The sequence below is a fragment of the Scomber japonicus genome, chromosome 10 (assembly GCF_027409825.1).
Source record: "Scomber japonicus isolate fScoJap1 chromosome 10, fScoJap1.pri, whole genome shotgun sequence".
Lineage (NCBI taxonomy): Eukaryota > Metazoa > Chordata > Actinopteri > Scombriformes > Scombridae > Scomber > Scomber japonicus.
The window spans coordinates 9,667,842-9,685,251 of NC_070587.1; the positions used below are offsets into that span (position 1 = coordinate 9,667,842).

The 17,410-nt window shown below is 39.9% G+C and overlaps 2 protein-coding genes across 2 annotated transcripts in view; one reads left to right on the top strand and one right to left on the bottom strand.

Annotated features, from left to right (window-relative positions):
• Positions 1-7,285: 7,285 nt before the first annotated feature.
• The window catches only part of zbtb7b (zinc finger and BTB domain containing 7B), a 45,436-nt gene continuing 35,311 nt past the window's right edge, over positions 7,286-17,410 (bottom strand). The window contains exon 4 of the mRNA XM_053327188.1: positions 7,286-7,297. The gene's annotated coding sequence lies outside the window, so the exon portion shown is untranslated. The remainder of the gene's footprint in view (positions 7,298-17,410) is intronic.
• On the top strand, positions 8,916-10,097 carry uts2r3 (urotensin-2 receptor 3). The gene has a single exon (XM_053326967.1). The coding sequence runs from the start codon at positions 8,916-8,918 to the stop codon at positions 10,095-10,097; it is 1,182 nt and encodes a 393-aa protein (XP_053182942.1).

Genomic DNA, 17,410 nt, shown 5'->3' on the forward strand with positions numbered 1-17,410 from the left:
AGAGAGAGAGAGAGAGAGGGAGAGAGAGAGAGAGCTAGATAGATAGGGAGAGAAAGAAAGAGAGAGAGAGAGAGAGAGAGAGAGAGAGAGAGAGAGAGAGAGAGAGAAAGAGCTAGATAGATAGATAGATAGAGAGAGAGAGAGAGAGAGAGAGAGAGAGAGCTAGATAGATAGAGAGAGAAAAGAGAGAGAGAGAGAGAGAGAGAGAGTGCGTGTTTACTAATACTTAATCTAACTTAATCTTAGTCCAGGCACCCAAGAAGTGACCTATATGTCATGAGCTCTGTCATTCTATGGAAATAAGGATCAGATTGAAGATGACTGAGGGCAAACAGTGATGAAACGACTAATGCAACAGCAGACACAACAGCTGTCTTATCACATAAACATTTGGATTTCAGACTGAGAGACTCTGCATTTACCTTTTCGTTAAAAACAACTGCAAAATCTATGTAGTGGATAATCTTAATCTGTTTATATACAAAAACATATTGAAATAACGATAGAATCAACCAGAGTCATGCAGATTACACAACCAGGCAGCCACTTTTATTTTAAAATTGCATAAGTGTAAAACAAACGTTAATTGTAATTGACCCATGGAAAACTGTCTGGGAGGGGTTCACAGAGACAGAGACCGATGGGGTGGAGGAGGGGGGGGGGGGGGGGGGGGGGGGGTTGGTGATGTGGGAGAGCATGCTGATGATGTCAGACTTCCCAGAAAGAAGTGAGGTTGAGAGGAAAGTAGTGCGTAACTGATTTAGATTACACTAATATATACATATTCAACCATTTTATGTTTCTTTGTGTTGAACTGAATATGATCGTGACAGCCTGTGGACATATCGGCTATCTGTAAATACTGCAATGACTGTCGTGATGACCTGTGGTGCAGTGCATATTAACTACTAGTAATAAGTACTAGTACTAGTACAGTTTTGAGGTACTTGTGCTGAATTTGAGTATTTTAATTTCATGCTATACTTTATACTTCCAATCTACTACTGACAGTTTTCAGATTAAGATTTTACACAATGAATAATATAACAAGCTTTCTCCTTTCCTCTCCCAATGATCATCTCACAACCCCTCCGATTTCATCTGGTGACCCTTTGGAGTAGTACCACCACTTTAAGTTAGCAGAAGCAGATTTAAGACCATGCAAATCCTCCAGATAAGAAGATCCTGTCACTTTTGTTTGGAGGACAGTCTCTAAAACTTATTTAGAGGTGCCTCTCTCTGACTTGCAACTCATCTAATGATACCTGAATTCTCCTTATGAAGGGGGGGTCAGGGGTTAGAAGAATTATTGCTTTGTGTGTGATTTAATGAGATTTCTTGTGTCTGTTCTGATTGTGGTAAATCATCGCAGTGATTGCGGCCTAAGACAACAAGTGAGAAAAAGGTTCATCTGAGACAGAACTTTTCATTTTTTCCGTTCATTGACTTGTTTGACTTGTCATGAAGCACAAAATCACCAGCAGCGCACATTGCTTACCGCTCAACAGTGACCCAACATTTCCACTGTTGCTTCAACCATGGCTTACTCACATACAGCGACATTTACAATGAGTCATTATGCGCAACAGTAATTTGGATGCTTACTTGAGAAAGGGAAGGTCCAAGCTCAGTGTTGACTGAAGCACTGCATGTAAAGTCCTTTCTTATTATTATTATTGGCTGCAGTACCCATTATGAGCCACCAGTGGGCAGATTGAAACAATTTTTGCATCCATCAGTGAGCTTGCAGTTTAAGAGCAGTGCATAATTTCAGGACTTGAAAGTTTTGATCCTGGACTTGTAATTAGATTATTAAATTAGGTGTCTTCAGACTGACCAGAGGCTACACACCTGGTTTCTGTGGGTGTAATTACAAACCGACATTTAAAATCAGCAGCTGTGTTCACACCAAAGAAGCAAAACTTCACACCTTGAGGTGTTTTACGACTTCAGAAATACCTTACAAGAGAGTAAAGCTGCAATTAACGATTATTTCATTATCAAGTACTCTGCTGATTATTTTCTAGATTAACCATTAGCATAGTTGTTTGGTCCACAAAGGGTCATTAAATGGAAAAAGATTATGTTTTGAAATATCTAGTTTTGTCCCGACCAATAGTCCACAGCCCAAAGGTTTTCACATATTATATTCACACACAGCTGGAGTCAAAGAATTTTCCAAATGATGAATCATTTATCAAAATAGTTGGTTATTCATTTAGTTGGAGCCCTATAAGAGAGAAACAGTTCTTGCTCACACTTTTGATTTTATAGGAAGCTTTAAAAACCTCTGGATATGAGATTTTATGAAAAGTTTAATATTATTTAAATTATTTTAAAGTCTGCAGCATTACTTATTTTTTTAATACCTATTACTAAATGATCCTCCTTTGAAAGCTATAGTCTAGTTCCCTGCTGGCTGCTATGATTACGTTCCATGTGGGTGTGTGAAAGAGCGATCTGATTTCTGCAGATGGAGCAGCAGACTCAGACTCTGTGTCCTGTAACAGGTTCCAGATTTTGTCATGGTCACATAAGGTCCAAACCTAATGCTCCGTGATTTCTGGGGTAAGCGTATATTGGTTCAATGTGTGGTGTCTGCCCTCTGCAGACTTCAGGGGCCAACATAGAGGATAGATCAGACGACCTTCAGAAAAGGCGTTAGGAGACTGCATGCTCACTAAAAACTGGATATCAAGCTGAAATGTGCACAGGCAAACAGATCCAGTCAGGCCAAGAATGCTGCTGAAAGGACAAAGAGCTGCTTGACATAAACCTTAGTCTTAATGAAGAGGCAGATGAAGGCCTGTGAATCATGTTTTAAATATTCTAGCTACAAAAGGCCATAAGGAATTACTAAAAGCATACATAATAAGAGAGCACACCCGTATTAAATCTAAGAGCTCAAACTCTTGGCTTGGTATTGAGGGAATAGAAGAAATTTGATGGGCAACTGTAAAGTCAGACAGACAGAGAAGGGAGTGGGGTGGGGGGAATCAATAACTCATCACAACTTGTGAATCATCCCAGTCCAACAACCATTTGTCACAAACAAGAAAACGTCCGCCCATTTAATCAAGGCTACGATACTGAGGTCGGTCAAGCAGCGGGCAATTCGTCAGTCAGTTTGCTCAGAAATAGGTAAGCTAATTAATGAAATGAACGCAGGAAGCAAGGACAGCCAGGGAAAGGTTAGGGAGCTGTTAATGTTTACGTGTGGTATTTGTCATACCGTGACTACCCACTGATTGGACATGTTGCAGCCCCCCTTCCTTTGATTTATCATTTGGGTGCACTGCATAAATAGATGAAGATATACAGACAAATAAAGATCGTTTTTTCAAGCTAAGTGCGAGTGTGATCTCAAGCTCCATTTTGTTTTTACTCACTCAACCTTTTGTGCGCTCCCAGTGGCACAAAGACACCTCAGGGACTGTTTGGTTTCATGATTTCTTGACACTTGCAGAAACCCCAGAATACAAGATGAGGCAGAGAACGTTTCTGTGTGACAAGAACACAATTAGTATAATGAAGTGCGTCAGTTTACAGCAGCTGATAGACCTCAATATCATCCATTCGCTTTCATAGTTATGGTGCTCCATACTGTAACTGGTTTCTTCTGTGAGACTGCAGCAGATTGAGCAACAGACAAAGCTGCCCTATTTGTTAATAACATTAATACATTTTTTATTTGAATGTTGTGATTAAGCAATGTACACTCATTAATTAGAAAACACCTGTGCAATCTAATGAAATCCAATGCATCATCTCTACTACAAATTCTGTTTATACATTTTTAGCTTTTGTTGTGAGAAAAGTGATAATTCTACTTTATGGGTATTACTGAGGCTGTAGTGGGTGGTGGTGTACTGGAGTGCATTATATTGAAAGTGTTTCTAATATTTTGTACGCCCATTAATATACATGAGGGGGACAAAATATTAGGAACACTGTTAAAATTAAATGCATATCAGCACACCACCTGTCACTGACATACCAGATAGCACTAGTTTTCCTAATAAAATTCTGGGTGAGTGTTTACTGTTCAGTGCTTCGATATACACTGAACAGTAAACAATAAAACAACAATTAACTGATCTACTGATTAGTTGGAAAATATTACAAATTATTTATAATTTAAGTATTTATTCTAGCAGAAATGATCCTGCTGATCAAATGTGAAGATTTGCTCCTGGTCTTTTTCTTTGGTGATAGTAACTATTTTGGGGTTTTGGACTTTTGGTTAAACAAAACAATTTGAAGATGTCACCTTTGGGAAATTGTGAACAGTTTTCACTATTTTCTGACTTTTAACAGACTAAACGATGTGTGTGCGTGTTGGTCATTTAGGTCTCATATACACTTCAATTACAGTTTATTGGTTTATTGTGATGGCATTACAGAATCTACATACAGTCCTGTATACAACTGCAATAATGGACCCAGTCCTTAGTTTAACAGCCTCATTCATAATAACTGCTCAGGGAAGCGCATGACTACATTTTTTATGCTTCCCTCTTAAGACCTTTCATATTTGCATATTCAAGATTGATGCACACTAATACGTAGAACGACAAGCACAGCAGGCCAAGACGCTAGAACAAAGCCCATAGCTCAGGTAAATGTAATTATATAATGCGTCTGCACAGACTGAGATTGAGTTCTGACAAATAAACAGAGCAGTGGTCAGACACCCCCCCCCAACACCCCACCCCCCACCCCACACACGCACTCCTTTTTTCCATGGTTGCATGTTAAAGTTAAGGTATATCTGTTTTCCCCACTTTTATTTAAATCTGAGGCCAGAAGAGCACCTGATATCACTTCATTAAAAGTTTTTTGCCACCTTGGCACTCCTCTCTCCTTCTCCTTTTCCACCCAATAAGCTATTCTACCTGTCTGTCTCCTTGTATGAGGGAGCCTGGCCTTCTCATGCTTCCATGGTCGTCTCCCCCCTCTCTCCTATTTTGGCATGCCTGTGCCAGGTATTTTTTCAAATTCCTCACACCCCGTGGGGATAGGTATGTCCCCCCCCCCACTCGTCCCCTCTCGTCTTTACTGCCTGTCTCTGTCTATCTTATGTACGCCAGCACATGTATGTAGCAGCCAATGTGGACACCCCACCACCAACATGAGGCGTATAGCACATTTTACTGGCTAGTCACAACTAAATCATTTCCAAGTTGTTCAGCCTCTTGAAGCTGACAAACCACAGCTGCGGGTTCTACAGCTGCCGGGCCAAAAACAACTCGGTGGATAACAGGCAACTGTAAGTTGCTTTTGATAACTGCTGAAAGACCCGTTTATTCTGTGATGTTGTCAGAACTTAAAGTCGAGCCACTTATTAGATCTACCATTTAAACTTTTCTCTTGACATGGAAAAATGTTGATACAGGCGAATGTAAGGGATAATTAATTTCCTCTATAATTTAAACACCAAATCATCACATAAATCCTTTGCGGGGGTGTGAGACGCCTTGTGTTTGAACACGAGTCAATGCAGTATTGACATTGGGTCAGAGTTGAAGTGCATTAGTTATGGCAGTGCGTCATGAAATGACAGCAAATACCAATGATACGCTGGTTCAGTACGTTTTGTCTGTCTGCCCATCCCACAGAGAGTCCAAACACTGCAGAGTCATTTTCACCCTTACTGGAAAAAAGCTGTTTGACATTTATGCTTATATATTTTTCAGTTTCAAGACAGCTGTATCAGAAACAATTTGACATGGCTGTTAATGGACTTTTTTGGGTGAGGACATAGTGTCCTCCGTCAATTCTCTGCAATTATCAAGATTAGTATAAGTAAGCATAAATTAAAGGATAAGTTCACATTTGTGTTAGTCTGTCTTAAAATGATAGTCAGGTGTCCAAATGGTCTTTTCAGTAACAATTGATCTCTTTTGTGTTTCATTGGACAGTGTTTCCCTCTTTAACGACAGTGGACGGAGGGAACAAAAAGAAGGACTTTGGCACTAAGAACACAGTGACTGTTATGGATACTGACTTGATGTAACTGAGAAGGAGACCAGTGGATTGTTCCTCATCACTTACACTGAAGACACATTATGAATGGATCTCTCAATGGCCGGTGTGAACAGGAAGAATGATTACAGCAAGAAAAACATGTTTCAATGTTCATCTGGGCACATGACTATTGTTTTAAAACCTTCCCTATAAAGAAAAACATATCTGTGCGAACGGGAACCTCTGATCACTTAACATCCTTCTACTGATGGTAATTGCTAAGTCAATATCATCAGTATGTCACTGTCATTATCCACTGACGTACAGTTCTCATTGGTGATGGTCAGGCACTGTTAAGTATTTTATATTTTGTATCTGAATGTTTGAACAATACATACATTATTTTGTTTGAGTTGTTTAAATTGTAAGTCTGTCAACAAATCATTACGACTCTCCTATAGTAAGTTTATCACATACTTTTTTTAAATCTATTGCATTGGCAGCAAAAGTAAACCAATTCCAATCTTAATGTTATAAAACATGCAGGTTTCATAAATCCATCTCAACAAATTGGTAGCTTTCAGACCAATATATAGAGCCATATCAGTGACTTATACAGCACCTGAATATTTGCCAAAATGTGATGTTACGATACCATTTATGGTAAGATTCTTGACTTTTATGGAAAAAAAGTCTATGCAGTGAGTTCATAGTGAGATTTATGTCTCGCTCAAAGGTATTGAAACCATTAGAGAGTCATCAAGCTATGATCACACTTACTGTAAATCGCCCAAAACATGGCTACAAAACACATATTCAAATCGCACACTAATATCTGTGTTTTAAATTCTAATACTATTACTCATCACCGCACTGAGCCACATTATACTCTGAATGCTTTTTTAGTCATAATTCAAGGAACTGAAATGGGCTAACTGTAATTATCATAAAGTACGTGTTTCAGGATGAAACTTGTCATGTATTCTCAAAGGTTTTGATGCCAACAGATTTCAACCACATATCTCATTTGTTGAGGCCAAAATAGACAATTCGAATAACTTTCCTACTATTATTTGATGAAGAGTTAAACCTTTGACAGTAAATGCTATATACTGAGTTGTTCTGCTTCCAGTGAATTAAAAAAAACAACTTAATTACACTCACTGGGGGCTCACTGGACCCTAGTTCAGGGCAACACAACTTAATATTAATATTCAACAGTGTGCAGGATAATCCCCCCTCCCTCAGCATCCCATCCAACCCCCTTTCCACTCACTCACAGACTCCTCTCCCCTTGACTCAGACACATCAAAGCAGGAGCCACACAGAGCTGCATCGGACTGGACAAGAGAGTTCAGGTCACAAAGTTTGATGGCAGATTATCGCTGCATAAACTCCTGACCACCAGTTCCTCCTTTTGAAGATTTTTTAAAAAATCCTTATTTTGGTGTTTTGAAGGGGTCAAAGGTATTCAAGATTTCAAGATGAGCAAACGAGGGAGATTTCAAAATGGAAACTGAACATCTTCACAAAAGAAATCCATGGAATATTATATTTACAGTATCTTTTCTAAGGTAAGAGTAATTAGTTTTTTTTAGTCTTGCAAATTAATGTCTGATAAATCGAAAAGAGGTCCGTGTGAACACTGTATGTATAGGCCTAGCTACATATTAATTGGTTATTAGCCTTTTCTTTATAGCATTGATTAGATATTGACAATAAGGAAATTAATACTTACAATTATCTGTGGCATTCAAATGTCTTATCAAAATGTTGGATTATGAAATGATTTAGCTTTTGTGTTGTCTATCGAGAAAAATGTAATTCCTCAACTGTTCAAAAACGCACAGACTACAAGCATTTATATTGAAGGTTATCAATGAAAAGAAAATGATCCGAATAGAAGTAATGTAAATCTTGACCTGCAACGATTTCAAGGTCCTGTAATGAATAGCTATGATGCAACTGTTATTTAAAGGGTACCGGTAAACGCGTAGAGGCGCGCAGCACCGCAGGGGATTTGGCTGCTCCTCCACAGTTCAACAGTAGCTCTTAACCCCGATGCCGCCTGGGTCACCATGTGTCACGCAGGCACCCCGCGTCCGCTTTGATGTCGCTGCAGATTACATTTCTGTCCAAAATCCATCAGTCGTTAGCTAAAAGTATCACCAGTGAAAAAAAAAGCAACAAAAGTTAATGTAAAATATCTATTTCCATCTCTGGAGGATCTTTTAAAAGATCGACATAATATGTCAGATACCTATACATCTCTATAGCTCATTGGTTCTGTATATCCAAAATCCCACTGCGCAAAAACGCACAACATAAACCAAAAAACATATAAACTAAAACTTGACAATAAGACGAACTTCATTTTGCGTAATACAACTTCTGAGACTTCTGAGACGTCTTGTAGGTCTGTCAGGATCTCTCTTAACCTAATTGTTGCCCAACTGTAGACCTTCAGGCTTTCACATGTTTGAGTCCAGATTTACAACCTCAATTGGAGCCCTCCTACTCTGAAATCCAATTATTTTACTAAAACCATGGCTGTCCCGCTTGGCTCCTATAAAAACTATAAAACTGTGAAGGCTGCGCCAACCAGAGCGGATTTCTGCTAGAACATAAACCATCATGGTTTTGCTGACATTTTCATTTCTACAACATGTTTATATGACTTTATTTATTTTAGGTGTCACTATTCAAAATATACATAAAATGACTTTGCAGAGACACAAATCAGTTTTGTTGTTCTTAAAAACACCAGAAACCAGAAAATATATCAAAAATGATAATTGACAAAATATCTTTTTGTTCTCTTCTCCACCATTTTCTTTCTCCACCTCCTTTTCATCTGTCTCATTTCACTTCGCATCTCTTTACTAAAACAGTTTGACATCTCGATAATATTCACCTTCTAACATTCAAACCTTTTATACATTTTCATCATGGACCTCTCAGGCTCTGTGCCTCCTCCTTCCCCATACACCTCCCCTATTATCCCAAATTTCTCTGTGCCATCCTCTTCTCCCTCCATCTATCCATCGCCCAGCCTGGCCTCCACAGCTCTGTTCTGCTCACTCCTCTCACTCCTCTCCCTGCTGGGCATCACAGGAAACCTGTACACTCTGGTCCTCCTCCTGAGGCGCAGGAGAAGTAGAAGAAGACGTGGAGCAGAACTGACCTGCTGTCTAATGACAGTACTGGTTCCATCCTGCCTTGCCAACTCCTCCTCCCCTTCCACCTCTCCCACCTCCTCCACCTCCTCCTCCTCCTCCTCTCTTCACCTGCAGGTGCTGAGCCTCGCACTTGCTGATCTGCTCTACCTATTCACCGCTCCCTTCATTGTGTATGACAGTCTGGCGTCTGGTTGGGCCTTTGGTGAGCTGGGCTGCCGCCTCCTCCTGAGCCTGGACCTCCTCACCATGCACGCCTCCATCTTCACTCTGACTGCCATGAGTCTGGACCGCTACCGGGCTGTGGCCCATCCCCTCCGCACTTCATCCTCCAACTCCTCTGGCCTGCTGCGTGTAGGCCTGGCCTGGGGGCTGGCTGTGGCTCTTACCCTGCCCATGATGATCACTCTGCACCTGCAGGATGAGGAGGACCAGGAGAGCCAGCTGTGTGTGCCTGCATGGGACGAGCAGAGCTCCAAGGCCTATCTGAGTGTGCTATTCTGCACTAGCATTCTTGGGCCTGGACTGGCCATTGGAGCTCTTTATGCTACTCTAGGCCGACTTTACTGGGTGTCTCAGACCCAGCCCGCCTGGGCCACTGTGAGCAGTACTGCTTGCCCTCCCCGTGCGCCCAAACCCAAAGTCCTGCTCCTCATCCTGGGCATTGTCCTGGCGTTTTGGGCCTGCTTCCTCCCTTTCTGGATCTGGCAGCTGCTGCCTCTGTACCAGCCCGACATGCTGCGGACAGTACCAGTAGGAACACAGGTGACAGTGAACCGTATCCTCACAGGGCTGACATATGGAAACTCTTGTGTGAATCCGTTCTTCTACACACTATTGACTGGAAAACATAGACATAACCGGCAGACACTGACATCAGCAAATCAGCTTTGCCGCAAAGTAGTCCACTGCAACAACGTGGCTGTCTCTCTAACAGATCAGATGATAATGTGAGTCTGTACGTGTATGATTTTTGCTATACACACATATGTGTGAAAAGGTACTTAAAATTAATGCTTTATGATTTCCACCAAAGCCCATTGATGAAATGATAGCACTTTGTATAAAAGCTTGGTCAAAGGACAATATTTCCTATTAGGAGATTGAAGGTTAAAAATATTTGGGTTTTAACTGAGTGCAAAATGACAATCTTATGTATTACTGAAATAATCCCTTATTTTCTAAATCTGTCCAACCATCATATAAAACAATGTTTTTAATTGCTGCAGTATGCAAATTCACACAATTATCATTTTGTTTTGTGTGGTATGAAGTGGTTTCTTCATACTACATTTTTAACTCTGGTAAAGTAATACATTTTTAGACCAGTGTTCACTAAAATAATTAGTTGTGTGAAGTCATTAAAACCAAATCAACAGATTTAAGAACAGAGAGAACTAGTATATTTAGTAAATTGAATGTTTGTCCTCTAATAAAAACCTGTGCTGTATAATATTAGGAAAGAAGAATAAATGCCAAATGTTGCGCATGCACAAGTATTTCCAGTAAAACCATGATGCACTTCTGCTTGTTTTCAGAGAACAATCAAAGAAAATGGCCCGGAGCTCGTTTTTCTGAGACATTGTTTATTGATATAATGAATTATGTTTGAGCGGGTCAACAGTCTTTTGTTTGCTTCCCATGAACTCTGACTTTTTTATGATCATGATCTGCATGTTGGGTTTGAATATGTACTTATTATTTCGGATCATGCAATGCTTTGCATGACCTCAACTTGTGTTGATTGTATCTGATTTTTATAATAATGTGTAATATGTTGCCTTAAATAAAGACTATGTTTTCTGTTATTCACTGTGTCATTTTGATCTTTACTTAGAAAAAAATAACAGACAACAGCAGAGAAGTGAAACAAGAAAAGGCTGGAAAAGGCAGGCAGTAGGACTAAGAGACAATAATCCAAAAAATCTAAGTGGAGGGAAATTCTCATACTTTTGTTTGTGTGTCTGCATCAGCACATCTGCGACTCTCGAAGGTCTTTCCCGCTCTTGTGTGTACTCGCTGCTTGGTGTTTCTGTGTCTCCCTGTAGCAACTGCCTGTCTCTGTCTGTCTGACTCAAAGGCTGCACTGTACTGTATCGCAAACCCTGCTGCTCTTAGAAGCAGATGAGCAAATATTGTTGTTTGACAGAGACGAGAGGAGTAAGGATGGGGATGGGATGATGGGACTAAAGAGGTGGAAGAAGGACGGGTGAAGTATTGCATGAGCATGGTCAGAAACATGATGTGCTACTTTAGGAGGAGGCCTAAAAGGTTTAGGAACGTTGCTGGTTCAAGTCTGGCTGGGGACTTTTGATGCATGACATCTCCCATCTCTCTCAACATACGTCCAGTCTGCTCTATACTGCATAATATCTTAAAGAAAAAAAAGACGTAAAGAGTGTAAAAATATATATATTTGAAAAGGAAAAAGACACATGGCAGGGATATACAAAGACTGAAGAGGGCAGCACAAAACTACAGTTGCAAGCCAAATGCAAAAAAATCTGAATCACTGAATCACTGGATTTGTGTAATTGTCATGATAAGTATAATATTTATTTATTGAAGTTCAAAAAGGGCTGTTTACATGGGCCTATAAAGTACCTGCATGTGTGCTGGTGGATGTGACTTTGCCTTGTAGTACAAACTCCCTTAAATACATGAATGAAATGCACTGTGATGAACATAGATTAGTCAAATTGTGTCATATAAGTATTTCTGAGTAGGTTGTCATTCTTAAAATGAAAATATGAAGCATCTTTTATATACATTTTCAGTTCAATGCACAGTGTAAACCTGAGAAAACTATACCTGTACACAATTAATCAAACACTCTACATCATTGACGCAAAACTAGTAGAGAAATGCACAATGTTTTCATTTTCATTTAGGCAAAAATAACATTTAAATCTACAAATTAAAAACAGCAATACTGTCTTTAAGTGAAGCACATGTCTGTGAGATTTTGACAGGGAGCAGATAAATAAACAGTGATTTATTAAGTTTCTTTATTTTACTATATGCTGAAGAGTCTGTCTGTCTCAAGTGACAGACATAATGTTTTTCTTTGTCCCCCCCAAGTCACAAAGGGCTATTAAGGTCTATTAACTGTGGTTAACTGTATTTGACTTGACATTCAATAACTTCTGTGAATGGACTACATAATCACCACATAATTTCTTAATGGAGCAGTTTGGTTATTTGCACATAAATTGCATTCAGTAAGACATCCTGAGGGCTGCAGGAGAAGCCATGAAACTCTACGGGGCTTTGCTGCATTGGTAATACCAACAGGTTGAAGAGACACATACCAAAAGCATTTGTCAAGGAAGCGCATGCATTTCTCTACACTGTGATGCCATTATTTCTGGAGCTGTAGGGCTCTTCTGTAGCCAATCCTGCCTGCCATGTGTTTTCATTTACCTGGCCCGGCTACCTCTGAGCATAACGTTCCCACTGCAGTTATTATCCACAGCCCTGTGCGGTCACACTGCAGGGGGCGCTTCTGTTGTGAAGTTAATGCAATGTCCATCCACCTTTCGCAGACAACTGAGGCCCTCTCAGCACATTTGTCCATTTAAATGGAATCTCTTGCAGACAAAGAGCCAGCTGCCTATACGTTTGAAATCATGAGCCCCCATATGAGACCTGGTGATTTTTGGACCCCTGGGTCATACCAAAATGACAGAAGATGGAGGGTGTAGCTTGTGTAAAGATGAAACCTTTCCAAAAAAGACACTTATCAGCAGTGAGGATATTAAAGTACAGACAGCTTGTTGATCAGTTTTCGAGTGTGCATAGTGGACAGTCTGTGTATTCTAAACTCTATATATCAGATGATTAAGTCCTCCCTCAAGTCTGCGGGGATGACTGAGTGTTTGATAAACTTCACATCCACAGTGTTTGGTCAACCCTACCAAATAGATGGAAAATATTGTCTCAGTTGGCAGGCTGGTCAATCTATAAACTTTGTTTTGTATGTGTTGGTAGTTGCCAGCTGACTCGCTCCAAACATAACTTTTGTCCTCCTGCCCTTTTATTTCATCCTCAGATAGCAGGCAGTGTCCTGATCCTCTCTAGTCTGCTACAGGAGGACAAATATTTTCTTTGTGAGCACCGCTCTGCTCTACCTGAGGTTTTCATAAATCCAGCACATGTCCACTTCCTGGAACTACCAAGCATCTTTCCATCCCGGCACCCCTTGCTCCGCCTGTCAGGCCCTCCTTTTGACCAGTGTTTGAGGCTGGTGCAGGTGCCCCTCCCCTGGGCAGCCCTCTCAGGAAAGCACCCCGCCGTTTAGACGAGACGAGGCCGCAGCCCAGGCCAAACTCATGCTGTGAGGCGTATAAGAGGCTCCCATTCTCTCCAGACATACACAAAAAAGATTCCCTTAGCCCTCCTCCTCTGCCTGCTCTCCTCTAAAATTCAATCTTTCCATCTGTTTTCCCTCTCTCAATCACTTTCTGTCCCCTGTACACTTTCTGTCTCACCAACACTCTTGCTACTCTGCTCTCACCTTTTAGAATATGTTTAAAGGTTTCACTGTAAGTTTTTGCCATATGAAAAACTTTAAAATTGTACCGAAATCTTCATTAAATCAATAGCTTTCAACACAGTGAGATCACAAACTCAAGTTTATGATACATGTGTGTCAACACAGTATTAAAAAATCTGCTTGTAATTGCTGATTTGACAGCAAACACTGAAATCTAGGCATCCACAGTGTTTCTTTGTTTTACCCATTCCAACCCCACCGAGAGGTGACCTCCTCCCCATCACGTCCCCTGACTTCACACCTCCGTGTCAGCCGCCAGGATTAGGCCAGACCCAGGCTTGCGTGCCTTGAAGGCCGGAGGTTACATCAACCAACATACACATTACGGTTCGCACTTGGGCTCTTACTAGGAAAGACAGTAAATATGGCACGTCTGCCCCTCTTGCCTCTTATCCCTCTCCCTGTGTTTCACCGATTCTCTGTTCTCCCTTCGCCTCCTCCTCTCGCAGCACACTGCCCACAAACAGTCATCCCTGTCAACTCAGGCGTCAAAGCTCCCCTGACCTCTGACCCCCTGGCACTACACACATCTGAACCCCCTGGTTCAGCATGCAGGGAGGAGGGACATTATGTATTTCTATCACACTGTTCAGGATGAAGGTATATAAATATTAATACTCCCAAAAGACTTTCTACTTGTGGTGCCAAAGTTGTATTTTAAACAAACAAACAGCAGCTATGAGTGATTTCATTCAGCGGTGTCAGAATAAAAAGTTACGTTTTAGGCATACTAAAGTGAAAGCATTGAGTATAAATTGGTTAGGTCCAGCAGGTAAAAAAATAGCAGTAGCTTCTCTTATTTGAGAGTGAAGGTTGAAGAGCACTTTGATAACTCACATGAGTGTTAAAGTGCCACCTGCAGGTGAAATAAAAGAACAGGAAACACTTTATATTTGCAACCAAATCATTACTTGCCATCTCACACAGATCCAAGTTCAGGCATCATAACATCCATTTGTTGCATCACATACCTCTGTCTATAAAAACATTAGAAAACAATTCAAAGCGATGATTACAATGTCCTAGAGCACAAAGTAACATCATCCAATTTTGTTTAGTTTAGTTTAAAACCCCAAATTATTGAATTTACAATAATGTAAAAAAAGAAAAAATCCAGCAAATTCTAAATATTAAGAACCCGTAGCCATCCATTAAAGTGGAATTTCTGGTTTAAAGATGGCTCTTACTTTTGACAATTAGTAAATTCATAAAACTGTTGATGAATTTCCTGTCAATCGAATAATCAGTGAACTATGCAGCTCTATTACAGCCAATATGTTTTCAAGCTGTCCAGGCTGATAATTATATTCTGGCAGCCAGAAGTGTTTCTGTGTGGCATTAGTGACTCTCAGCACAGAAAGAGACATTTCATCCTCAATGATAAAAAAACATTACAAATGCAAAAAGCTGTGCACAAACGGAACATGGGAAAGCTGAGACTAAATACCTGTAGCATATACCACACTTTCTTAAACTATTCATTTTTCTCTATGGTGGCATTATTTAGACTTATTTAGTCTTAACCTTCACAGTTTCCTTTGTGTGCATTTTTCAAGGACACTCTATGTAGTAGAGTAAGGAGTTCCTTATGCTACACCAATCATTTATCATGAATTTTGGGTCACTATTGCGGAATATGAACAAACATGATGCAGTGAACTTTAAGATTATATCAGTTAAATTGAAGATTTTATCAGCAGCAGCTAGTAACAGCTGTAAAATAGCTGCGATTACTCCACGTGTCTCTGTTACACAACATATGTTCTTCCTCGCGTCTGTCTATGCACCAGCTGAACTTGGGTGGCTCAGTAACTGACCCACCCCTGTAACAGTGCCCCCAGAGGAGAGGACACCTCCTGAGGGGTTGGTACTGTCAGACAGACTCTGTTTACCCAGTGAAGAGCAAATACTTGAGCAGGAACTGTTATTTATCACTATGATCTTTATGTAAATCTAAACATACAGCAGAATACATATACACAACCATTTTGTAGCTGTCAGAGCTATTCAGACCTAGTAAGAAAAAGTGATGGTTCCAACTCAACTACTGTAACTTGATCATGATTAGGGCTGCAACTAATAATTATTTTCATTATCGATTGATTAATTTCTCAATTAATTAGTTGTTTAATCCTTAAAATTTCTATTTTTGAATTTTTGAAAAATGTCAATCATTGTTTCCCAAAGCCCAAAGTAATGTCTTCAAATGTCTTGTTTTGTACTGACCACCAATCCACAACCCAAAGATTGTCAATTTACTGTCATAAAGACACCAGAAAGTATTCACATTTGAGAAGCTGGAATGAGAGAATTTGGACTTTTTACTCAAATTCTAAAATAATTTTAATTGACTAATTGTTGCTGGTCTAATCATGATATCTACTTTCAGTAAAAGTAAAATGAAATGTGTAAAAGATTCCTCACTACGTTTTGTATTTTTTTAAGAGGGAATTTATGGTCAAATTTGATCTTTGAAACTTAAGAATGGGAGGAGAAAGTTCAAACTAGATAATTTTTAAAGGTGAAAAATGCAAGACTACAAAAGAAAGGGTTCACTTGAAATAGCCCTGCAGTTCATTCAATTCATATAACACAAATACTGAAAAGCGCAGTTGCACAAAAATCTGCTTAATTAGAGAGACAGGATAAAATATAAAAGATAACTTTCACTCTTCAAGTGGAAGGCAAAGTAAAAAATAACTCCAGTCTGAAATACAAATCCACTATTGTGATTTGTGAAACTAACACATTGCCTTTTAAAGCAAGCCAATTCCTCTTATGCCCCCATGAGACACCTGGATCCTAATCAAACTCACCAAAGCAGAGTTTTGTGGGCTGTTTTCAACACCTGGTAACACCACACAAGAAATTCAACGAGGGAGGCCGGTTGTTCAATCTGTTGATCCATGTCGCCCCCTCACAGCGTTCTCACCTTCCACAGTAACCTGCACCTCCAGCCCATGTCTCTAAGTTCCCGGGTGGTCAGTAACTGAACACCTGTACCTGCTGCCGTGACTCTCAGTAACCTTGTACATAAGAACAAACTGGGAGGACGCCAGTGTGATGCTCTGGTGTTTCTCTTTGAATAGGATGGAGATTAGTCTCATCCTCCTCTACTAACAACACAACCTGTGTTAGACTTTAGGACCAAACAGGATCGTTGGCACGGACCGGACTATCATCAGAATGAATACTGAAAGCCTGAAGTTATGATAAACGGGTTAAGACTAAAATACTTCTGAAGCAATTCAGTTTGTGATCCACTTGCAAAAGAAGCACAGGTTCAGAAAACAATTATAGCCAGTATATAACCAAATATATCACTCTGGGACATAATGGCACACAAAATAGTTGTTTTTCATTCATTTGTTTTTGACTTGATAGGACTGTAATTATACCAATGATCTAAAATACACTTACTTTCTAGGTAGGCAGCATGATATATGCATGTGTAATTTGGAAATTGGAGTTGGGTGAGCAATGAATCAAGCTATTCTTTAACATCCATTAGCTTATATAATGTATCATATTAACTTACTTAGTTGTTGATATAAGTTGAGGTTCATTCTTGACCACAGAAACAGAAATTGACAAAATAACATTATGGCCAGTTTAGTAAATTACCAAAAGCTCCAGAACTGGTGGAAAATGGAAATTTGAACATCCACAATTTCATGACAACTGTGCGCAAAAATCCATTCACTGATGAAGA

Coding starts and splice junctions, on each gene's coding strand:
- uts2r3 (XM_053326967.1), top strand. CDS start 8,916: ATGGACCTCTCAGGCTCTGTGCCTCCTCCTTCCCCATACACCTCCCCT.